At 42.6% G+C, this 25,325-nt stretch overlaps 2 protein-coding genes across 2 annotated transcripts in view; both read right to left on the bottom strand.

Moving 5' to 3' along the window:
• The window catches only part of LOC309701496 (NLR family CARD domain-containing protein 3-like), a 391,901-nt gene that overhangs the window by 320,092 nt on the left and 46,484 nt on the right, over positions 1-25,325 (bottom strand). The window lies entirely within an intron of this gene.
• Positions 11,232-25,325, bottom strand: part of LOC309701483 (NACHT, LRR and PYD domains-containing protein 12-like) — a 442,279-nt gene continuing 428,185 nt past the window's right edge. The window contains exons 18-21 of the mRNA XM_082525719.1: positions 18,804-18,980; positions 16,520-16,696; positions 12,387-12,560; positions 11,232-11,711 (exon numbers count right to left, since the gene is read on the bottom strand). Coding sequence (XP_082381845.1) covers positions 11,702-11,711; positions 12,387-12,560; positions 16,520-16,696; positions 18,804-18,980 — 538 coding nt within the window. The 3' untranslated portion in view covers positions 11,232-11,701. The remainder of the gene's footprint in view (positions 11,712-12,386; positions 12,561-16,519; positions 16,697-18,803; positions 18,981-25,325) is intronic.

Genomic DNA, 25,325 nt, shown 5'->3' with positions numbered 1-25,325 from the left:
TCATCACCTACCTGACAGCTGACACCTCACACCTGTTTCTCAGCTGCAGGTCAGACAGAAGGACACACAGAGGATGGAGGGAAGGAGGATGGATCTGCTAGTCTGAAAGTTGGTATGTCAGTTTCTGGTCAAGTTTTTGTTCAACAGGAAACATAAACAGAAGCAGGATTCATACCAGCCTCCACTTGAACAGCAGCCTGCTTAAACTGTCTGCGTGTCTCTAGCTGATCTCTGTCTCCTGCTGATGTCACAACGTCTCCGTTTTATTTGAACACTGGAGGTGAAGATGGCAGATTGTTGGCTAAAATGGATGTCTGTGGCATCCTGCATTTAATGTTCAGCATCTTTGTGAAAAACCCTTTAAAAGTTGTTTAACATGTCCAAAAATCCAAAACTGTTACAGATTACAAAGATGTTGTTTCTATGAGCTCAGGCTGTACTTGCTAGTTCACATTTCGGTAGTAATGTTGATGATGAGGATCATTATTTGTCATTGCTTTAGTTTTTATTCCACTGTTTCAAGGACATGCACTTAGTAGGGACAGCGGACTGGACAGGTCTTCAGTCTGTCTCGCTCTAAGACAGCTGGGTTAGGCTCCAGCGCCCCCGCGACCCTGAAAAGGATCAGCAGAAGTGGATGGATGGAGGGTCAGTTTGTCAACATTAGAAAAACAAACATACTACCTGCCTTAAATGTGAAATGGACGGGCTTTATGTTTGCTCGTTGTTTGCTAAAGAGACTTTTCTGCAGCATTTCTCTCCCGACTTCTTTGTAGCACCTTTCACTGTCACACATTTGATCTTTACAGCAGGGCTGTGCCATATCATATACCATACTATAGAATTTTGACATAGTAGCTATATAATGTTACTCCTACTTTATAGATCTCCATCACCCGATCCTCCGAAAACCTCTTGGAGTTGGCAGCACTCGACTGAGCCATTTTGTGCAGAAGAAGATTAAAATGATGCTTTAAACTCCAGATGTTATCTGAGCTCAGATCCTAAAGCCAGACCTCTGCATCTTCATTCTTGTGGAAAAGCAGAGCAGATGTTGTTTTCAGGAGGATGCTGCTATAATGGCTTTAGTTCCTTGCAGGTAATTATGACGACAGCGGAAGCAGCAGGAACAACAAACAGCCCAAACTAACAGACAAACTATTAATGAAAGTCCAACCCAATCTCCTCCATCCCCGTATCCTCCACTATTTGCATCTTCATCTGTGAAACCTGCAGAGCAGAAACAGTGTGTGGACAAAGTTAGCCGGTATGCAGACATGTTTGCTTTTGTTACAGGAGTTTGAAACACATCTGCAGCTCATTCAGAGGCTTTGGGGCCGTACACACTTCATTTTAAATCAGTACAGCCGATCTCACAGCTGCTGGATGTTTCTTTGAATCATAAGAACATTAAGACAAACAAGATGATCATGAAAATCATATTAATGATTGATTTGGCCTACGTTTGATGCTGAACTGCAGTAGCTCCTGACATTGTGCTTTTATTTCGTCTGGATTAGTTTGCAGCACTGCTGCACAGTTTACATTAAAGTGCACTTTTGCAGAGCAGACGACCCCCTGCACGACTGATGGGGTGAACCAAGGCCCTGCATCAGACAAAGAAGCATTATTTCAACTGTGAGTCATGCAAAGCAGCTCTAGTAGAGTCCTGTAAATGAACAGACTGGATCCCTGTAACGTACCACCTCAGTGACCAGTGGAAACATTCAAATGTTCAGGTAGTCATCCTAACTGACTTGGGGTTTCTGCCAGTGTGTTACAAGTGAAGCAGCTTGCCTGGTCTACACACTGGGACTCGTTTCTTTAAATCACCATTAATACAGTTTCAGCTGCTGACACATTCACTAGTGGGTAGTAATTAAAGCATGCTGCACCACTCATGAGTGCTATCATTCAGCACTCTCATTCATTTGTCTTAAAGCTGGTAATTAAACTCCCTGATGCCTCACTCTGTCTCACTCTTTTCTGTGTGTGAGAGAAAGAAGATGCAGCTGTGTTTCTAACAGCTGCTCTGGAGGAAGCCCTGCAACTCTAGAATCTCACCTGAGTCTGTGACTGTGAGCTTGATGGAGTGCCTGAACTCCTTGATGACTCTCTCACCACAGATGCTGTGGTTGGTTGGTTCACTCACTATGTATTAACAGACCTCTCTGCATTGAATCATATCTGTTATTAATCTCTGTCTCGCTTCCACAGCATGTCTTCATCCTGTCTTCCTTCTCTCACCCCAACCGGTCAGCAGATGGCCCCGCCCCTCCCTGAGCCTGGTTCTGCTGGAGGTTTACGTTGAAACCAAGCACACCATTGTTTTTCTTGTGACATTACCAATAAGTTTGATGTGTCACATGACCCTCTTCCTATTGAAAAAACAAAAGTTGTATCCAAGATGGCCGACTTCTAAATGGCCACCATGGTCACCACCCATCTTGAGGAGTTTGCCCCTCACATATACTAATGTGCCACAAACAGGACTTTAATATCACCAACCATTCCCATGTTATTACGGTGTATCCATATAAATGGCCCACCCTGTACTTACATTATAACCAATCCGCTCCTTTATCCCCACTTAAAATATTTTTACTGAATTATTGTAATATTTCCTCTTGGCCAACTTACTCTTTCAAAAGACATGTTTAATGTTAATGAGATTTTTTTTAACTAAATAAATAAAGGTTATATAAAAGTCGCTGCCAAAAACTGATCGCGGCTTCTACCTTGTTACACGAATGTTGTTTGTGGCTCAAGATGACTTTATGTCATCCATGAGGGAAGCATTTGACATATGTTTCACATATTATAGCCCAACAAGTTACTTATAGCAGTTTAAATACGAGCAATCACTTTTTGGCAAATACCAGAAATCACTTTTTGGCAGACAATCACTTTTTGGCACAACACCGGTGTCTAGCAGGTTTTATATTTTAGAAAGTTTAAACATCAGCTTAATAGAAGTAGTGTGGTCGTGAGTTTTGCATAAACAAATTTGTGCAAACCTCAATGAAGTGAAGCAACATTATAAAGAAGAGTGAGCCTAAATGACTCCCCAATGATGTGAGAGACTGATAGTCATACAGAAAACAATGACTTTGAGCTGTTGCTGCTAAACGTGCTTCTACAAGCAACTGAATCTTGGAGTGTACTTTGGTTTGTCTGCTCATAAATTGGTGGTTCATGATGATAAATGAACTTCTGAACTGGTTTAACATCAGTGCAGTGGCTGGTCCATTCCTTGATGTATATGTCAACGTTCAAAATGAGCCATTTAAATCAGCTGTGTTGGATCAAGGACACATCTAAACCCTGCAGGACAGCGGCCCCGAGGCCTGGAGTTCCCACCCTCAGTGCAGTGGAAATAGTCTCGTGCCAGTCTTGGTGCTGCCTTTGAGTCTATATTGCCGAACACTGTGCGCACACATTTTTTTCCTTCCTAAACAAACACACATTTGTAAAGGAAAATTTAAATTGAACTCACAGTTGGCGGTTAATCGTTATATAGTTTAGATGTACACCGAGAGACGCATTTAGTGGGACTTTTACACCGCCACAGATTTTCTTCTTCTTTTTTGTTACATTATTGACATATACTAGATATTTTAACCTAAGCAGCAACAATCATGTCTCTGGTACAGGCACTTTCCACCATGCAGGTTAAGCTAAAATGTGACTTGAAACAAATTCTGGGTTTCCGTTCCATAAAGGTTCATTTCATCTGGTAAGTTAGCCCCTGAGGTAACAGTCTATGTGAACATAACATACTCACTGACTCACACTCAACTTGACTGATAGTGATTTCCTGAATTAGGCAAAGCGCACAGAGGAAATTCATTTGCATATGTTTGTTTTCACAATCACTGAAATCCAAGTTAGGCATGTTTCCCTTTGTTGTTGTTCTTGACACGAGTGCTTCAGTTATTTTCTCATCAGTATGTTAGGACAGAAAGGATTCTGTTGTGGATTTATGATCATCTCACGTGTGTCCATCTTTCAAACTCTTAGATTGTGTAGACATTAATGCAGCTGTCAGACTGTAGGCCAGTTTCTTTGCACTGTAAGCATTGATTGGATGCTACTGTAGCAATCAGTGCTTACACAAAACGTCCCTGCGTAAACCCTCAGACACACAACAAACAGATCAATAGTATCTGAAATTCAGAGTACGGATCTTTTTACACATTTCTCACAGAAAATCACCTAAATCGCTTTCGTGTGAGATGCATATCATGTTTGCCTCATAAAGACTTGCCCTGTATGTATTCATTTCTTTAGACTTTCACGTGGAATTGTCACCTAATATAACAGGTCCATCAGTAAATGGTGTCTATCTTCAGTTTCTGTCTCCTAGACTTTGTCCCTGTCAGGTTACAGCTGAATAGATAGTCATATCATGCAGAGACTGCATCGTACTATAATGCTCGTATGATCGCGTTTGTCATAAGTGGACTGGTCTTGTTGAAACTTTGCATAAACCTTGCCCAGTAAACTGTGAGTGCTAACATTTCTATGGCATATGCAAATACTTTAGACAAATCCCACAGTTGTCTATATTTGTATATTTGACAGTTTAATGAAGCATTTAGAAATCAAAGGTCTGGGTGACTAGGGTGACGTGAAGTGTGTATCATCAGATTTAACTAAAATATAATGAGGCTGTCCATCTGTGAAGTAATTGTTCCTTCAAAAACCACTGTGACAACAGATTTTATTTCATTCATTTGATGGTTTTCTATTCTGTATACTGGAACTTTTTAATAGCCCCCCTGTCCACACATCCTTGACATGAGACTTTCTGCAGAGTTGCACATGATGAATGCACACAAAACTTAAAGTGTTGCTGTCATATTTTTTTGGATGTGGTTTGTTGTCATAATCAAGAACGTGTCTTATTTTTTTATTTGTTTTGTTGCTGATCGGCCATTGGACTGCTGAGCCTGCAGTGAACAGCCAGTCACTGACTCTTGATGCTAGAGCAAGGACAACTGAGCTCTCTCTCTCTCTCTCTCTCTCTCTCTCTCTCTCTCTCTCTCTCTCTCTCTCTTTTAAATAAATAATACGTTCGAGCTGTTTATGTTTTTGACTTGTTATGGACTCTGACTGGCAATGGGAGGGCTGGCGGACTCATATTATGGAGGTGGAGGGTAGACACATTTTGTGTGCAAGAGACCACATACTACAGTGGTGATTGACACAGACTTCAATGGACATTTAGGTGAAGGGAACAGAGGTTATGAGGTGTTGGGTAGGTGTGGTGTTTAGGAGAGAAATCTAGAAAGACAGATGTGGGGCAGATTTTCCAAGTGGAAATGGCCGTGGTGCACACATACTTCAAGAACAGGGAGGAACTTGTAGAAATATATGAAAGTGGAGGAAGCTGCACACAGGGCAACTAAATATTATGCAGAAGGTGAAATCAAAAAGACAGGAGACAAGGAGGTGTCAGGGAGAATGCAGCTATGCAGCATCAAATGGTAGTTTGAAGGATGAGTTTGGACATCAAGAAGAGGAAGTGAGTGAAGGCAGAGACATGCAGGAGTATAAACAGGCTCTGGGTAGTAGGGAAGACTTACCAGATGGCTGGGATAGTACAGCTTTATTGAGATAAACTGCCAAGAAGGGGTTTGACGGCTTCTCTGCACAGAAGTGATTTTGAAAGTATTTGAAGGAAGAGATTTACAAAGAAAAAGAAGTGTAGTTAGTGAAATGAAGAAAATAGACCAAGAAACTGGGAGGCTAGGCATGTAGCAGAAAGAGGTGACAAAGGAAAAGGCTCAGTGCCACGTATGTGAAGCTGGACCCCAAGGAAATGAGGGAATGAGACTTGCTAGGCAGAGAGTGAGTTTGAATGGATGTTCAAACCCAAAAAAAAAAAGATATATTCACATAACATAGATTGAAAGAAGCTGCAGGTGGCACAGCAGCTTTAATGTCTTCCAGACAGGAAGTTTTGGAAAGAAATATCATCATTTTCCAGATTTTACTATCTTAGTGTTCTGTAACAAAATCACTGTTGTGCGCATGGTGTTAGAGATGATGATGATTACAAACAAACTTAATGTGCTAGTCGTGCTTTTCTTGAGGGATTTGTCCTTCGACCAGTTTTCATGTCATTGGAATCATTTGTATTCACTGATTCTGGCACTTATTTCATCAAACCAAACTCCAAGTAAATACTTTCAGGTTTTTGGTTTTGTCAAACGAACTAATGTAAAGAATGCCTGGCTGTGCACTACACCACGCAGTGGGAATTTGTCTTCTCCAGTTAAATTCAGGATTAACTTGCTTTATAACACAGACCTCAAAAGTAACCGTTATAACCCCAAACACAAGAAAATGTGATCTACAGCACAGTGAGAACTGGCAACGCTTATCTGGAGGGGTCAGAGTGAATGAACTGGACACCTGTAGAAGCAGGATTTGATTTCCACTGATTTCCTTTCCGATCCGATACCAAGTAAAATTCAGGCTGGTATCGACGATACTGATCTGATACCGATACTCTGTACAAAAACTTATTTTTTTTACTCTATCTTTTATTTTATCTCAAATTATAGCGTCGTAATGATCACAGGACATCAGATTACTTGTTCTTATCACTTAATGATGCAGAATTATCATATAGAAATGAAAAACCTGAAGTTGTGGCTATTTGTTGCCTGCCTGCAGCATTAAAGGACTCCGTGAGAGACGTCTGTCTCGCCCTGGCAGCACCTCTCCCTCTCCTCCTCTTCAGTTCGCCTCAACATACGCTCGTCATATTCTGTGATATGATTCACTCTGAGGTGTTTGACCAGGTCAGCGGTGTTACCACAACACCTCACATTCTTGCCACATGTATGGCAAACCACGTCTCAGCTGTTCGTGGAGGTAAAATACGTCTGCACATGACTCTGTTTACGCTCAGCCATTGTTGTGAGTGTGCACGCCAAGGGGCCGGACACAATGACGGGTATCGGAGGAATCGATATTTCAGTATCGATCCGCACATCACTAGTTGAGATACGTTTTAAACTGGTCCAAAAAACAAATGCATATTTTCCCGAACCACTGTTCCTTGACTAAGGTGGGTAACGTGATGAGGTCAAGGAAGGGTGTGACGGAGATTTGATTGAAAAACTTTGTCGTCCGTTAAAGTTTCACGTTGGCTTTTTCATCTTGAAAGCCCTCTCTGCTCGTGTCCAACCCGGGTGAACAATCATAGATGTGAGAAATGTAAACAAACCGTCCGCAGAACGCTGATCAGGTTATTTTAAGCGCAAGAAAACAAAAACGTTGCGCTCACCGTCGGCGTCACGGACGAGGCCTGGGGGTCCGGGCCCGTCCACAAAGGTCATTGTAACACAAATCATACGATTGCTAATGAAAATGCTATAAAGCTACATCGCAGATAAGTCTCTGGAGTAACAATCAAGGCCATGTTAGTTATTTGATGAATAGTATCTGTGCCACTCATGGCGCATGACTGAGGAGGACGTTGACCTCTGCAAGTCAGGAAAGTCTGCTACTCATTGTATAAATATGAGATGTTTTTCAAAAACCAGCCAGCCATCATCTCGGGAGGCTGACTCCAAAGTACCATCTCACTTCAAACTTGCAAAACAAGTCGAGTCGATGCGAGCGCACTGCTTGTTTCTAGTTAGTCTTTAAGGATGACAGCATTAGTCTGCTCCTTTGTATGAAATAAAGTGAGTCGAGTCCATGTGGTCTGGCACCCACCCACATTTCTCTGCTAGTGATCCATGAGGACTCCACCTTGTTGCCAGTTCTCTTGTGTGGAAGCTTCAGGAAATGACAGCTTCACTCTGACGTGTGTGAGCTGTGTGAGGTCTGTGGTTAGAAGTTTACAGTGTTTGCTCTTTGTGTCGTCTGTAATATGCTCTATGGCTTTAAAAAATGGCCACATGTTTCTGTAGCTGAATTTGTCCATCTCTGACCTTCTGAGGCTGTATTTTCAAACAGGGACGTTCTGACTTTTCTTCACCTTGTACTTCATTCTGCAAATGTTTTATACTCTATTAGAGTTATTACATTATTCTGTTATGCTATAAAATCAACCCCCATATAAGATCGTACTTAAGAAATACATTTAAAAAACCTTCCTGTGCAAATAACCCAAGTTATCTAGAAGAAATAAAAACTGCACCGCAAACCAAACTCAGGTGTTCGACCTGTTGAGCTCGGGAAACTAACTGGTGTTTCATTTTAGTGAGTGCTTTGTTAGATTCCTTCATTTGAACCAAATGAAGTTGATTAAAGTTGATGCATTGATGTGTTTGAAGTGTTTTGTTAGTTGCGATGGATCTCCTGCTGTCTTTTTTCCTCATTATTAAAAGAGGATTTCTTTGAATTTCAAACATCCATTTCCTGTTTATCTGGTCCCGGGTCACAGGTGCAGCAGTCTAAGCAGAGAATCCCAGACCTCCCTAAACAACCACTTCCTCCAGCATATCCAGGACAATACTGAGGCATTCCCAGGCCTGCTGAGAGATATAACCTCTCTAGTGTGTCCTGGGTCTGCCCTGGAGACTCCTCCTCATGGGACAGGCCCCAAACACCTCACCCAGGATATTTTTAATGAAAACATCACAAATAAGTCGTCAGGTCTGATGGTCACATTTGTGAGATTCAACCACCATAAAGCAGAGATCACACAGGACACACTGTGTAACCCTCAGCTCAGGTGTGTTCAGGACATTTGCTTGGAAGAAGCCGTCTGTGGATAAATCCTGCTCTCCACCTCAGCTGTCAGGTTTATCCAGAGAACGGCCGTCCTGACTTCCAGCAGCCCCACAGTCCTCGTTTCTAATAAACTGGCATCACTGAAATGAACTGTCTGCCTCGCTGTTCAATAATCTGCTCTTTGCCAATTTCCCAGCAGAAGCTTCCACTCATATCAGCATTTTTCTGTGATTCTCACATGAACTAAACATAAAAAGCTGAAGCCAACCTCAGAGTTCCCCGTAGTGAGGAAGAGTTTCCTCTGAGCCACAGCTGAGTTTGATGCGTCCACAAAGGAAGACTGACGGGAGGACAGACTCTGGGAGAAAGGCAGATATTAAAAGATATGAATACAAAGTACGGTGCAACAAACAGGACAGCAGATTATGAAGAGCGGTTAGACCTTCATGTGTCAGTCATTGAAATGTGATCAAAGTTACCTGTTTGACATCCTGATAGAAGAAAATCAGCTTCTTGGATCCGTTTGCAGCAAAGAATTCATGGATCAGACTGAACTGGAAGAATCAGACATTAATGACTCAAAGGTTCAACTCTGAGGAAGGATCACGTCTCTGAACTTACTCTGTCATCAGAGACGATGGCGTCTTCCACCGCCGCCTCCTCCAGGCTGCCGGCGTCGGCCAGCCTGCTCATCAGGTATTTATGTCGGGCATCCAGAGCTGCCCGCCGTTCCTCCTTCACGGCTCTCGCCTGTTTGGCTACTTCTCTCCTCGCCTCATTGGACAGCAGCATCGTCCTTTTACCAGACACCTGCATAAAATCCTCAGCAGGCTGGGTAAGCTTGCGTGAGCTCTCTGTGGAGGCTGTTGCAGCTGAGATGGCTCACCCGAGCGGTGCAAACTTAGTTACCTTCAAGGCTCCAGAGTCAGCTGAGGTCAGCAGCTCAGCCTCTGGGGAGGTTACAATCCCTGGAACAGCCAGGTCTCTACAACCAGAAACAGTCTTTGCATGTGCAGCTTCAGAACCAGACTTGAAGTTCCAGTTAGTGTCCGATGTCCCAGAAACACTCAGGTGCTCACTGAGCAATCTCTTGAGGCCAACACTCAGAAAATCAAACAGTCTTTGGCTGAGCCTTTGTGGGAACATTTATCGTCTCTGCTGGAAACATCTGGGAGATGCAGCCTTAACACACTGGGCTTCACAAGTCCTTGGAGGCAGCTCACTAAACTCAGGGATGCAGACAAAATCAGCACTTGCAGGAACACAATGTGCCCTCTCACAATGAGCTTGGAAGCATAAACTGAGTTTTCCTCACTGACTGTTTCAGACAGGATTGTGGGAGCAACACAAAAAGCAGCTTCAGCTGGAAACACACAGTTTAGTGTCTTTGCTGCTCGCTTTAAGTCACAATAAACAGGAAACTCATTGTGTCTCATGTCAGAATCACTCATATACAGGACAGGAAGAGGCGGAGCTTATTTCCTGCAGGGAGCGGTTAGCAGTCTGTGTCTTTCTCATTTCTGACTCCTAAAGAGCTGAAAAACACAGGCTGTTATTGGCTGGCTGACACTGGGATTAATGTCCTTGAAGCCAGCAGTCTTTAATGTCCAGGTTCAGAACGGGCAGGTGAAAAACAGTCCTTTATGTCCTCTGATGTTCAATAAACTGTCCTGATTACTGAGGGAGCAGAGAAAGTGTCTCCATCACTCACCACAGCTGGATGCTCTGAAATCCTGGAATCCAGCTGTGGAGAGGAGCGCCGGCGGCGTGGACGCAGTTTAGTAATCAGGGAACGGGAGACAGGAGGGAAACACAGCTGGGACCAATTACACACACGAGACAGGAAACAGTAACACGGGACTGTCAAAGTAAAACAGGAAATATAACACAGAGTCCAAAGTAAGGAGACGTGGGACACAGTGAAGACACAGAAACAGAAACCAGAACTATAATCACAAAACAAACTCAGAAACATAAAGAGTGAATCAGCTGATTCAGTGTTTGTGACAAAAACATGGATCCTGGTTAATAACTTTTATTTGTTTGTTTCTGTATTATTTTGTGTATCGTTCTTATGAGCTGTTGTTTTTTCAGTGAAATATTATTTCATTGTTTTAAGCTTTTTGTTGACTTTGAAGTGCTTAAGTTGATATTTTTGAACATTTAATTTGTTCGATTATTGTCGAGTCGATAAAACTGTCAAACGCACAGCTGCTTCCAGCACGGCCGGAGGAGAGGTGGCCGAGCAGACGCACAACACACACAGCTCACAGGTTTGCATTTCTAGATATTGCAGATGTTGCAGAAATTGAGAGTAAAGAACTCAGAGATCCAGCGCTGTCTCCTGCCCCTTATTTATACACCACAACACAACGACAGGCGTAACTCACACAAACGGGTAACATGAGGCTCAGATGCTTTGGACGTGTTCACATATACTGGACACAGAATGATGAAGATGGAGCTGCAGGAAGGAGGAAAAGAGGAAAAACACAGAAAAGATTCACAGATGTGGTGAAAAAGGACACGGCAACTTCTGTTTGTTAGTTTGGTTTTTCTTTATTTGGTAAAGATTCAGAAATAAAGAGAAGATCACATGTTTGAATATTATATTAACGTTCTGTAATTACAACAAGTTGTAAAATCTTTCCAGAGTGAGACAGAGACTGTGCAGAGACTGTAGAAGGACAGAGCAGCAGCAGAGCAGTCCAGATACACTGATGATCCTCTGTCAGATCCAGAGGGACACACAGGGCTGATGCTGGACTCTACATTGTGTCTGACAGTGGAGCTGTTCTCAGAGCAGTTCACTCTGCAGCACTGACAGTCATCTGCACTTCATTCCTCTGTCAGTCACTGCTGGATGAAGCTCTCCTCTCCACCTCCCAGTAACATGGCCCAGTCAGAGCGTCTCTACACACAAGCTGCTGCTGCTTCAACCTCTCTGGATCATCAGGACACAGCTGCTCCTCTCTCAGCACACACACCGTCCTGTTTACCATCATCAGCTCCACCTGCAGAGAGAAGGAGGAAGAGCAGAGGAGATAAACGAGTGTTTCCAGAGACTCTTCATCAGCTGTCAGTCAGTGATGCAGCACATCCAGTATAAAGAGCAGCAGGGACGTCAGTGCTGGGACTGTACTAGGACTCATTGTTGCTTCACTTTTTCTAATCTTTGGATTTTTATTGAAGTTGCTGAAAATGTTTTTCCCTCCTAGTTTGAGTTTGGACTTTCATTCATTAGAAGAACCTTGGTGTGTCCACTCTGAGCTCTGTAGGAACCCCAACAACAAGCCCAACAATCCAGATGGACGGTTCCAGCTGTTAACTGGAGGAATTCCATCCAAACATCTGCTCTCACTAAATTCTTCCTCACCTACAGACTGTGTTCTTCACTGCTTTAAACTTGGAAATCAATGCAGTCATTGGCCTGCGTGCTGCTTTGTTCAGAGAGCTGATTGGCTGTTGACAGTGTTTGATCAGAGCGTGTCAGCCGTTACTATGGTGACCATAAAGGTGAGAAACAGGAAGTGTTTGTGTCCAATCCTGAAGCCTGTCACCGTTCTCCTCTCACAGCTTCACTGAGAAGCTGCAGCTTTACAGGAAACACTGGATCTTTGTTTCATACTGACTGTGTTTAGTACAATACTGCTGACAGCACCACCCACTCACTCCATCACTCTACTGACCCCAGAGTCTCCAGTCTGTAGTCTGGACTCTGCTGAAGATCAGACAGCTGCTTCACATCTGGATCCTTCAGGTTGTTTCCATACAGGTCCAGCAATCTCAGATGGGAGGGGTTGGACTTCAGTGCTGCTGCCAGATAATCACAGCTGATCTCTGACAAACCACAGTCCTCCAATCTGTATAAAGAATGAAAGATGTAAGTTTATTAGACAAAGTGCTTGAAATCATTCAGTGTTTCATCATCTGTTCAGAGCTGAAGAAGGTTCAGAATGTAGAAGTTTAGAAAATGGAAACTCCAAACAGCTGAAGCCAACAGGAAGCAGCTTCAAACAGGAAACTGTGCAGAGTTTCAGACTATATGTCCTGATGCAGCCAGTTGGATTTTGGAGATTTGAATCTCTGTTCTGTGACTAAGTCCTTGAATCATTTCTTCCAGTTGGTCCAACAGAAGGGCACAGATTTTTTTTAGTTATTAGTTCACAGAGGCTGTTAAAATTATACGTCTAACATTAAAATGTTGGTGAGACAATAATTTCATCCTAATGGTGCTGACATATTCATAGGGTTAATTTTTGCGACAAAATGTCATGAGGTAGTCATTATTTTGCAAATATCCACCTTGTAGTGCAGTTTGCACAAATTGTTTTAAAAATGCACTCACCCTACAAACATTACTGATGAGTCAAGATCTGCACAAACTGACAGACACACTGAAGCAGCTCCACATTTTATTCTTATTGTCATGTTTGTCCTATTTGTCAGGTGACAGAAGAACCAACACAAAGCTCAGAGAGCAATGGTGACACAAGATCACAGGTGGAATTGGATGATGACTTGTTGGTTCATGACTGTATTTGAAGCACATGTGTGACTGCATGTATGTGGAATGTCTCACTGTTATTCATCAGGTGACAGAGGCAGCTCTGCCATGTTGTAGCTCAGAGGTGAAGAGGCGAGGTCACAGGTGACTGGCTGATGAGTTGGTGCTATAGATTAACTAGTATTTATTATCATGACAATTGTTAGGCTGCTGATGTAAATTGATTCATTAGTGTATGTTTGACAAAGAATCTGAATTGACACGTCTCACTTTTTATATGGCACGAATCAATGTGTAATTTTATCAGGTGGCAATATGTCCTAGTGCAGTCAGAGGGGAGGAGCCAGGGCCAAAGGTGAGGCACATCAAGCACAGAATAATAATTGTAATCTGAGGATAAAACGCAGGTACTGAGGCTGAAAGAAGCCTCAGTGCTCTCAGAAGACTAAAAACATGGGTAAGGTCAACAGTGACTCAAATGAGATTAAACAATGCTGCTGTATGTCCACCAGGAGAGACTTGACAGTATAGATGCAAAACCAATATGCCAGCAGTTTATCTCAGTTAATGAGAGGAGCAGGCCTGTGTTTGGCTCCTTCACATAGTGGACATTGAGTTGTGTGGGACGCCAGTAGTCCATGTCTGTTGCTGTAACAGTAGTTCATGTTTAGAATAAAACATCCCAGCTCACTGATTTGATCGGAGCAATAGTGCCTAAAATGTTGCATAATTTTGCTGAGAGATCTTTTACTTTGTGGTAATCTTAGACGAGTAGTTTTATGGACAAAACCCACCAGGTCATTCAGTGTTCCCTTAGTGCCAAAATATAACAGATGTTGGTGTTATAACTGAAGTAATGTTGTTAAGTCCTTAAAGTCATATTCTTTTATTGTCATGACTCTATTTTTATTTTTGTATGATACCTGACTTATATGGATTATGGCTGAAGTAAACTAAAGCCTAAAATACTTTAGTCAGTCATTTGTTTAATAGTAATTTAACATTATATAATTCACATATAAAACTATGAATTGTGATTTTAAATGGTTTAAAAGCATGTAGAATAGCATATGTAGGCAAGTATATTTCTCCTCTTTTTATTAAGAAGCCAAAACAAAAAGGGAAAAAAAAAAAGAAACAGGGCAGAGTTCGGTGGTTGAATTATTCGTCCCCACCAATGGCAAAACCAAATCTACGCCCTTGGTCCAACAAGACAGACTAAGTATTGGACATGTGTTGTGGCTCCATCAGGGGAGCTTCTAAATGTGATGTGATGGCCCCTCTGGGTCTGTCAGGTCACAGCACTGAAGAGAGCTCAAACTGGGCACACAGCTGTTCCAGTCTGGACCAAAGACTCTATACTGGGACTGAGGGACTGCTTTGACTGCACCCACTGGGACTTTTGAAAGGCTCATGTTCTCCCTTAGATCATCAATTTCTACTGACATTTCTTTCTGGGAAAAATGGGGATTACTTTGGAAACAGGAAGTATTTTCCCCAATAAGCAGCCCTGGATTAGTAAATCACTCCAACATGTTCTCAGGCAGAAGAAGCTGTCTTGTTATGAGGGAGAGAAGAAAAAGATTGAGGCACAGAAACCTGTTGAAAGAGAGATAAAGTAGCTAAAATCAGGTGTAAAAGTAAAGCAGAGGATGAGCTGAATAAAGGACACTCAAGGCTGGCTTGGAAAGGAATGAAGTCCATGGTGGGGATGCAGAACAAGGAGCAAAGATGAATGTGATGCTGAATCAGCAGAAGACTTGGACTCATTTGATTCCAGCTTTGATATCATTGATTTCAATGAAGAGCTTTGTGATTGTAGCAAAGGGCTGGTAGCTCTGAGAGTCCCACTGATGAGGTGTTTGTGTGGAAATCTCTTAGTGGGACCAAAGAGAGAAAAAGCCCTGGTCCTGATGCTGTGGGAGGGAAATGATTGAAGTGTGCTGTGAGGAAGTGACTGGGAGATTTTCACACATTTTCCAGTCCTCCTTGGAACAACAGGAAGTTCCCAGCATATGGAAACAAAGGTTAAGTGTCCTATGGCACTCAGTGATGATGGTGCTGTGGCCCCACCACCTCCACCTCTTTGTAAAGGAACTAACTGTAATCTGAAGCTTCAAATGGAACTAAGACTTCCTCCACTAGGTGGCAGTGTCTGATGAGAAAGTGTTAGTGGAGCTGGCCTGGAGTCAGAAACAGGAAGATGCAGGATTTGGGCTGAAATGGGCAAAAGTGGTTAGCACTAGTGCCTTAGAGCAAGAAGGTTGTAGGTTGAAGCTTGTTGGTCAGCTGGGCCTTTCTGTGGAGGTTGGATGTTCTCCCACAGTCCAATAAAATGCTGCTTAGGTTCATTGGTGCTTCTACATTGGCTGTAGGTGTGGATGTGAGGGAGTGCTTCTCTGTCGCTCTCTGTTGGCCCTGTGATGGACTGCTCACCTGTGCAGGTGGACCACGCCTCTTGCCCTATGACAGCTAGGGCACAGGCTGCAGCCCTGTGAGCCTAAGCTGAATAAACAGTTAGCAAAAATGATCCATAGATGGCCTGAAATCCCCCAGTTAGCAGTTTGGTAGATAGCTATGACATGCTAATCCCATCCAGCAGCTGTATTCTACCTGTAAGCTGATCCCTGCTGAGCCAAAGCACTTTTTCATATACAAATTACAACCTTTAATAGAAACCTATTGGTCAGCATCTTATTAGCCTGCTGTTAGCTTCATTCCACAGAAAACTGAGAGAAACTAACAGAGTTGATAAAGAATAAAGAGAAATGTGCTGATTTAAAGCCTTTGAAGTGCTTCAGATGATCTCTGTCCACTTCTGTCCACTCATTCATTCATGTAAGCTTTCTAATGCAGCTTTGATCTTCACAGTCTGCTTGATGAAACTCATTCTAAGCCTGAATGTCAGAGTGTTCCTCCTTCTCTTTCCCATCATTCATGCTGGCAGTGGAGGAGATTTGGATGTTGGACTGTGTTTTGGATGATGTGTGTATGTTTGTGTTGGACTGCTGTCTGTAAAGCAAACGCACATTTTGCTTTGGATTTCAGTGTCACACAGACTTTAAGGTGCAATGAAGAGTTTGAGAGTTTCACAGTGAATTTTCCAGTGGAGGATTTTTCTTCTTCTTTGAAGGTTTGAAATGTGAACATTGTTCTGCTGCAGTCAATGGACTAAACCAGAGAAGAAGACAACAGACTTTACCATGAAGATCCTCAGTGTGGATCAGTATAATATCAGCCTGATGTCTGCAGTTTAGTGTCAGCACAACTTTCACATCATATTCATCTCAGCACAACTAAAACATGCTGACTGACCTCAGAGTTTCAAGTTTACATCCTGGACTCTCCAGGAAACCACACAGATGCTTCACTCCTGGATCCTGCAGGTTGTTGTTGTCGCTCAGGTCCAGCTGTCTCAGATGGGAGGGGTTGGACTTCAGTGCTGCTGCCAGATAATCACAGCTGATCTCTGACAAACCACAGTAACTCAATCTGTATAAAGAATGAAAGATGTAAGTTTATTAGACAAAGTGCTTGAAATCATTCAGTGTTTCATCATCTGTTCAGAGCTGAAGAAGGTTCAGAATGTAGAAGTTTAGAAAATGGAAACTCCAAACAGCTGAAGCCAACAGGAAGCAGCTTCAAACAAACACAACAAGAGAAAAAACTCTGAATGTTTCACATTAAAGTCGTACATTTCTCATAAAAACAGGACAAAGACTTGAAAAAGTCGTGTTTTTCCTTCCAGGAACCACATGGCTTCACTTTTAAAGGTGAAGTGTGACAGAAATGGACATATTTGAAGTCCAACACCTTTTTCCAGTCACATTATTAAAGCAGACAAACTACAAGCTCATTTTCATTCCAACAAGTCATCTTCTGACCTGGACTAACAACACTGGTCTCTATGTGCAGCTGGCTGTGAGACCAGTGCTCAGGGAGCGTCTACAAAGTGCAACACTGAAAGAACATCACACACTCATTTGCTTCCAGCACTTTCACACAAACATCTACTGTCATTATTGTCACCAAACTCTGTGGATCCTTTATTGCAAATTCAAATGGGATCAAATGGTCAGACAAAAGAGGGTTATGAGGAAATATGATGAAATGTTGTGTATTAGCAGCAACTTATTGAATCATTTTCCTCAGAAACCAAACAAAATGATTGACAAACATGTTTTTACAAACTCAGTGTTGGACTTGGATCAGCAGGATAAGCTGATGTTTAAAGGCATTTGAGTCTCGCTGTATGAGAGTCCAGTTCTTACTCAATATTTATGGATGATGTTCTTTCAGTGTTGCACTTTGTCGACGCTCCCTGAGCCTCACAGCCAGCTGCACATGGACCAGCTGACATTACCCAGCATTAGAGGCGGCTGTAAAAAATTCATGTTCCCATTTAAATGGTTTTAATTTGAATAAAACGATGTTGATTCATTCAATCCTGAATCGATGTTTAATATAAATGTATTTTGCCAGAATCTCAGGTTAAAGCTCACAAACTATTTCAACAAGCAGCAAACAGATAAAACAGTAAATGAGAGCAGCTAAACACACAAAGATGGAAACACAGAGCGTGGATCGTTCACTCGACGGCACGTACACGGACACGCCGTCGGGGCTGAAAGTGGACAGCTCACAGATCCTGAAGCTGCAGGTTTCATCTGTCTCCAACCAAAACTGAGTGAAGCAGCAGCAAAAGAAGATCCAAACTCTGCTTCACGTTTGATCAATATGCTCATGAATTCTCTCTGACTTTGGCTGTTCCTGCCTGCACAGCTCTCTCTCTCTCAGTGTACTCCAAGAACAGCTTCAAACATCTGTTTCTGCATCATTCACTGTTTATTAGCCACCAGTCTGCTGTTGTGTTCAGTGCTGTCGGCCTCTGACAGTAAAGCCTCATTTCTGCTGTTCCATGGAAACTTTTTAAAATGATGACAGATTACAAACTCTCAGCTGTGTCTGTAATCAAACCTCTGTAACTTTGCTTCACTTCAGCAGCATCAGCTCATGTTCACATGTTGCTTCATGGTTTGCTTCAGTTTTTGATCGACTGCAGAATATTTTGAAGGTTATCTGCTATAAAAAGCCAGAAGAGGAAAATCTGCTTCATGTGTTTCTGTTTGATCCTCAGTGACTTTGACACAAAGGCCTCTGCTGTGATGATCACACCTCTGATCAAGTCTCACAGTGTCACAACTGATAAATGATCAGAGTTAGAATATTTCTGACTGTCTGCTGTGTGCCGTGACCTTTGACCCTCTAAAGACAGTCAGCTGTGGATTATTCATTGTTGTGTCTGATACTTAGAACTGTGAGGAAGAAGCTACACAGTTAATCAGGGTCCCCTCTCTCTGAATCAGGAAAGGTGGGCAGGCCGCGTGTGGGCCGCGGGCCATACGTTGAGTATCACTGTTTGAAATGTGAACATTGTTCTGCTGCAGTCAATGGACTAAACCAGAGAAGAAGAAAACAGACTTTACCATGAAGATCCTCAGTGTGGATCAGTATAATATCAGCCTGATGTCTGCAGTTTAGTGTCAGCACAACTTTCACATCATATTCATCTCAGCACAACTAAAACATGCTGACTGACCTCAGAGTTTCAAATCGACATCGTGGATTCTCCAGGAAACCACACAGATGCTTCACTCCTGGATCCTGCAGCTTGTTGTTGGAGCTCAGGTCCAGCTCTCTCAGATGGGAGGGGTTGGACTTCAGTGCTGCTGCCAGATAATCACAGCTGATCTCTGACAAACCACAGCCCCTCAATCTGTATAAAGAATGAAAGATGTAAGTTTATTAGACAAAGTGCTTGAAATCATTCAGTGTTTCATCATCTGTTCAGAGCTGAAGAAGGTTCAGAATGTAGAAGTTTAGAAAATGGAAACTCCAAACAGCTGAAGCCAACAGGAAGCAGCTTCAAACAAACACAACAAGAGAAAAAACTCTGAATGTTTCACATTAAAGTCGTACATTTCTCATAAAAACAGGACAAAGACTTGAAAAAGTCGTGTTTTTCCTTCCAGGAACCACATGGCTTCACTTTTAAAGGTGAAGTGTGACAGAAATGGACATATTGAAATCAATGATATCCAAGCTGGAATCAAATGAGTCCAAGTCTTCTGCTGATTCAGCATCACATTCATCTTTGCTCCTTGTTCTGCATTCCCACCATAAATATAAAGAGGCAAAACTCACGTTTTCCAAAATCCTCTTTAAGCTTCGACAATAAAGGAAGATAGTTTTATACAAGTCTTTGTGGTTTTCTTGTCACCCAGATGCCCGAGTACTTAAACTTCTTATAGCTGGGTTTAAAAGGGGCTAAAATACACAAAACTCCCCAGTTGTCGTACAGATACACTTTGCCTCGCTCTTCCCAAAATTCACTTTATATCCAGAAATTGTCCCAAATTCCTTAAGTATGCATTAAGGTGACCTTGAGGCTCTTAAAGGCGCCTATAAATAAAACGTATTATTATTATTATTGTAAGTCTATCCAAAAGTTTGTGGAGGCTGTTCGATGGGTTGGAAATAAATAAAATCATGTCGTCGGCATAAAGAGAGACTTCATGTTCGATACCCCCTCGATGTTTTCCCTCAACACCAACACATTGTCTCAGAGCAACAGCTAGCCGTTCAATGGCAAAAAGGAGACAGAGGGCATCCCTGTCCTGGGGGGCAGATTATTGTTAGTCTGGACGGCTGTTAGAGGGGAGCAATACAATACTTTTATCCAAGATACAAAATTAAAGACACATTTTTTAAGCGTATAAAAAAAAATCCCATCTCACCCGATCCAACGCCTTTTCTGCGTCAAGCCAAATGACAGTTTCCAATGTATCACCTTTAACATGGGTATAAATGATATTTAATAGAGCTCTAATGTTCAAAAAAAGAGTGCCTAATAAAGCCCGTCTGGTGAAATAATGGAGGACAAATACTTGTGTAAGCGACGGGCCAACACTTGAGCCAGGATCTTGGTGTCTGTGTTGAACAAAGATATTAAACGACATGAACGACAATCTAAATGGTCTTTTTCCTGTTTTACAATTAAACACATCACTGCTTGATGCATTGTTGGAGGCAACGACTGTGAGAGGAAGGATTCTTCAAAAGTTGATTTTAACAGTGAATTCAGTCGGTCAGAAAACTTTATGAAAAAATCAGATGGATACCCGTCGGGGCAGCAGATTTTCCAGACTGCATGCTCCGTACGGCCGTTTCAATTCCAACATTAGAGACAGGTTCCTCCAGACTAGCGATCGCATCTTCTCCCAAGGAGGGAATATCAAACACCTTATTGAAATCATTGTGGATCTCAAGGATAGTTTGGTTGTCTGTAGACCTTATTCCCTGGTCATTGTAGATCTCAAGGATAGTTGGTTAGCTGTTCTTAGTCGTAGCTGGTGAGCTGATAACTCGCCTGTTTTTCCTCCATGTTCATAAGCGTAGCTGCAACTTTGACTCAGCCTGTTTTGTAGATATGAGATTGTATTCAGTTTGTCATTGTAACCGCTGTGTATATAATACAGGCTCAGGAGAGTGGCTGTACACAGCATGTAGTTTAGTCATTTCATCAGCTAACTGAGAGAGGCGCTCGGTCGCTATTTTATTCTGTTTGGCACAAAATGAAATGATTTGGCCTCTCAGATGCTTTTAGAGATTCCCAAATGACTGATGATGATATCTCTGGGGTCTGATTGATAGAAAAAAATCTCTTTGAGACCTTTTGTAACTGACAAACTCTTCATCTGCTAACAACACTGAGTTGAATCTCCATGGCTGATAGTTGGAGCAGGCATCAGGAATACACATTGAAAAAACAAGAGGAGAAATCACCAGTCTTAGAATCACATTCTGTAACTAAAGGGAGACGTTTTTCTATACAAATATATGTTTTATGGACATTAGAAAAAAAGAGTATTGACGTGAAGCAGGATTATGAAATCTCCATACATCAGCCAGCCCATAATTATCAAGAAAGCTCTGAATGACGCATGCTGAGTTTGGACTAAGTGTACTTTTGTGTGAACTGTGGTCCATAGCAGATAATGAGCAGTTTAGGTCTCCCTCAAAGATGATATTGTGTGATGACATATTGGGGAGCCGCGCAAAGACATTAGTGAAAAATCTGTGATCGTCCCAATTAGAGGCGTAGATATTTGCTAAGATCAAAGGAAAACCATAAACTATATTTTCTGCACTTAAAATCCTGTAATTTTCTCATAAATCGACAGTGCGGCTTATGGATGAATTCTGGTTGTGCTTACTGACCTCGAACCGATTTTATGTGCTACACGGCGCTCAGAAACCTTTCAAAAGATGTTTTGGTACGACTTTGCTCAGCTACGAGGCCGCACCGCTTGATGGATTGTTGGAGCATTACAGCTACGAGGAGCCTCGCGGAGTGATACGTACTCTGCTTCAACGTAATATTACTGTATTGAGTGTGTATAAGGACCATAAATGGCACCTGTAAGAGACACGGTTACAAAGAGGATTTCAAACTCCAGGCTGTCAGTCACGCAGTAGAACCTGGGAACAGAGCAGCTGCTTGTTATTATGCTCAGCGTCTGTTTACATTTTGACTGCACGATTGTGAGCTTTTTGTTATGCACAAAAACAACAGTTTTCTTTTATTTATGGAGCATTATTATTTAATAAATGCTGATCATTTATTTCTGAGTAATTGTTTCATGTACATCTACGCTGTATGTTAATAAATGTGCCTGTGTGAGATTTGGGACACAGCTTTGACTAAGAACTCTCTTTTTGTTCGTACTTTCTGGCTTTAAAAATATCGAGATATATATCGTATATCGCCATCCAGCTAAAGAATATCGAGATATGAACTTTGGGTCATATCGCCCAGTCGTAATATTGCAATAGGTTGTCCGTTAAACTCAAGCGGGGCTTGGGCCCTGGCACGGCGTAGCCACACAATCCTGGTAGTAGTGACGCTCGGCTATGACAGCGTGCGGGTTACCAGCTGGCTTTCTCAGGATAGGGCTCCTGTGTGAGCGGTCGACAATAACGTCTTTATCCATACCCAGCACTTCACGTAGTAGCACGGATACGGCCGTGGAGGAGCTCGAGTCCAGGCCCTCTGGGATCCCTATGATGTGGATGTTAGCTCTCCGCTTCCTGCCTTCATCACATTTATCCTTCAGGTCAGACAGCTCCTCCTTCATACTCTCTACTGTAGACTGCAGGGTGGTCACCTCATCGCTCCACATTGACAGCCCATCCTCAGCTTCTTTCACTGTAACCTTTACTCCATCAACTTCGCCGCACGAGATCGCACCGGGGCTAAAATATTCACCTGCTCAGCTGTTTTTGATCAGTTTGTGTCATGGTCCTGAGTCTGAGGACTCGGTGTATTGTGTTTCTTTATATTATTTAGTGATGTGACGTTCTGTATCGAGGCTTCGAAGCTTGTGTCGAGTAATGGAGGGGGCGTTTCCGCGATGCGCGTACAGAGGCTTGCTTCATATATGGGAGGAGCTGAAAATGATGACGTCCGAAGCCTCGCTGCCCGGCTGTACCACGTGACTGGTTCATGAAGTGGTTCGAACTTTGCCGCGAGATATGACAGCGATACAAACCCCTCAGACTTCATTCAAAATGTAGGTGTTTGATGGAGAGCTGCGGTTAGTGAGAGTTTGGAGACAGTTTGGAGGTTTATGAGAGTGAGGAGAGAAAGTCAGGAGAGAATGGAGCCAGCTAAGAAGAGGAGGATGTCCTCCCCTGTGTGGGAACATTTTGATCTTATTCCTCCCAACAAGGTATGCAAATTTCTACAGAAGATGTATTTTCATAATACTGATGGTGCAATACAATTTATGTTAAGCTGTCTGTACTTTTGTACAAGGTGAAGTGTTTGCTATGTGCCAGGGAGCTGGGATATAACAACAACACCTCATCCATGCTTAGGCACTACAGAGCTTTGCATGAGAATAAGGGGAACACCGATTGTGGAGCAAGACCAGGTGAGCCATCAAATGCCATGATAATATAGCATGCAGTAATGTTACTAAATGATATAACAATATTATACAGCTGTAATAAGTTACGTGTGTGATATTTATATTTGTGCTTTGCCTTTATTGTCTTTCCTCAGGAGAACAATCTCAAATAGATGAAGACCTGGTTACCATGGTGATTGAGGACTCCCAGCCATTTAGCATTGTGGAGGACAAAGGATTCAAAAGATTTGTTAAATCATTAAATCCTAGCTATGTTCTCCCCACTAAAAAGGACGTAAAAGCAGTGAAAATGTAGTTTTTACAGAATAAAATGTGAACAGGCAGGACTGAGGCTCAGTGTGTAGCTGTCCATACCTCAACGTTACAAAAGCACAACTACTGTCCACACCCCAACCACACCTCACCTCACAGTAAATGATCATTTCCATTTTAAGCATTTCCAAATGATCATTTTCCATACTGCCAGTATAAATATACACAGTATACTGCCATCACTACAATATAGATGCTTTACACACTCCTTTTGTTGTTGACATTCACAGGCTGTGTGCAAAAGGCCACACTCTTCAAATTCATGCCAACTAATATTTTTACGTCCAGTAGGTGTCCTGCTAGAGCAAATGAAGCTTCAAGAAGCTTTGCGCTGGGGTGAAGCAATTGGATGAAAAGCTTCAGTGCTTCATGAAGCTTCATCTGCCCATCACTAATATTATTCTTTGTTCTCGGTTATTCTGTTTTGTCTTTTGTTTAGGTTTGCTATGTGTTAGTGGTTTTGTTTCATGCCTGCTTGTGTTCTCTCTGTCTGTCCATGGTGTTATTGTGTCTGCTCATGAGTCTGCCTGTCAAGTTCAGTGTCCTGTCTGGTTCTCTGTGTCTGTTAGTTTCCTGTTTTATTCTGAAAGTTCATGTCTCATGTCAGTGTGTTCAGTTTTACCTCTCCCCTGTCTCGTTAGCCTAATTGCTCCCAGCTGTGTCTCTCTCCTGTGGCCCATTCCCTGATTACTCCCCGTGTATTTAAGCCCTGTGTTTTCCTGTGCTCTCTGTCGCGTCGTCTTTTTAATTCCATGTCAGTCTGCATTATTCTGTTACCCGGTATTCATTCTGCGTCTCTCTGCCATCTGTCTTTGTGCATTTTGCTCCTCCTCCCGTGCGTGTTTGGTTTAAGTTTTGTTCGTTAGTTTTCCCAGTTTAGGTTTGTTTACTCCCCGCTCTGCTCTTCCTGTTTTGTCACCTTCTCACTGCTGTAAATAAACACTCACTCGCACCTCATCCAGTACCTGCATTTTGGATCCTTTTTTCATACACCACACGACTGCTCCCAGCCGTGACAGTTTGAGCCTGTGTGGAGGAACGATGTGATGCTATAAAGACATCATCTTGTCCAAATGATGTTGTTCCAACACGTGTTTAAAAAGATTTTAAAGGTTGTTGGTTCCGACATCTTAGCGATTTTTAACAGCAGTCTTAGTTCAGGTGTTGTACAGCCTGTTTTAAACATGCTGTTGTACAGCCTGTACTAAAAAACCTGATCCGTGCTACTACGTGAAGTGCTGGGTATGGATAAAGACGTTATTGTCGACCGCTCACACAGGAGCCCTATCCTGAGAAAGCCAGCTGGTAACCCGCACGCCGTCATAGCCGAGCGTCACTACTACCAGACTCAGACTCAGCTGTGCTTTTGGATCTGACCGCTGCCTTTGACAGTGTTGACCACAGCATCTTGATCTCACCATTGGAGCATGGCGGCATCAAGGGCGCTCTATTAGACTGGTTCAGCTCTTTTATTAAATCGCATTATTACATTTGGGGCTTATATTTGACGGCAATTTGAAAAACAGCTGAGCTCAGTTGTACAGCGGTCTTTCTTCAAACTGAGCTTTTATCTAAGGTGAGATCATTTATATCTTTTAAAAACCTTGAACGGGCGATCCACGTTTTCATGACGTCCCAGCTGGATTATTGTAACTCCTTATATGTTGGAGTTAGTGGGACCTGCCTGGCAAGACTGCAGCTGGTCCAGAAAGCTGCAGCTCGTCTTCTGACACAAGCTCAAAGACATTTATCGTCCCAACAACCACATATACGCTGGTCCCTCGCTGTAACACAGTTCACCTTTGGCGGCCTCGCTG

This window comes from Aulonocara stuartgranti, assembly GCF_965226115.1.
Source record: "Aulonocara stuartgranti genome assembly, chromosome: 23".
NCBI classification, from domain to species: Eukaryota; Metazoa; Chordata; class Actinopteri; order Cichliformes; family Cichlidae; genus Aulonocara; species Aulonocara stuartgranti.
The sequence above is the reverse complement of the archived record's forward strand: the minus strand, read 5'-3'. Positions and strand labels throughout refer to the sequence as shown.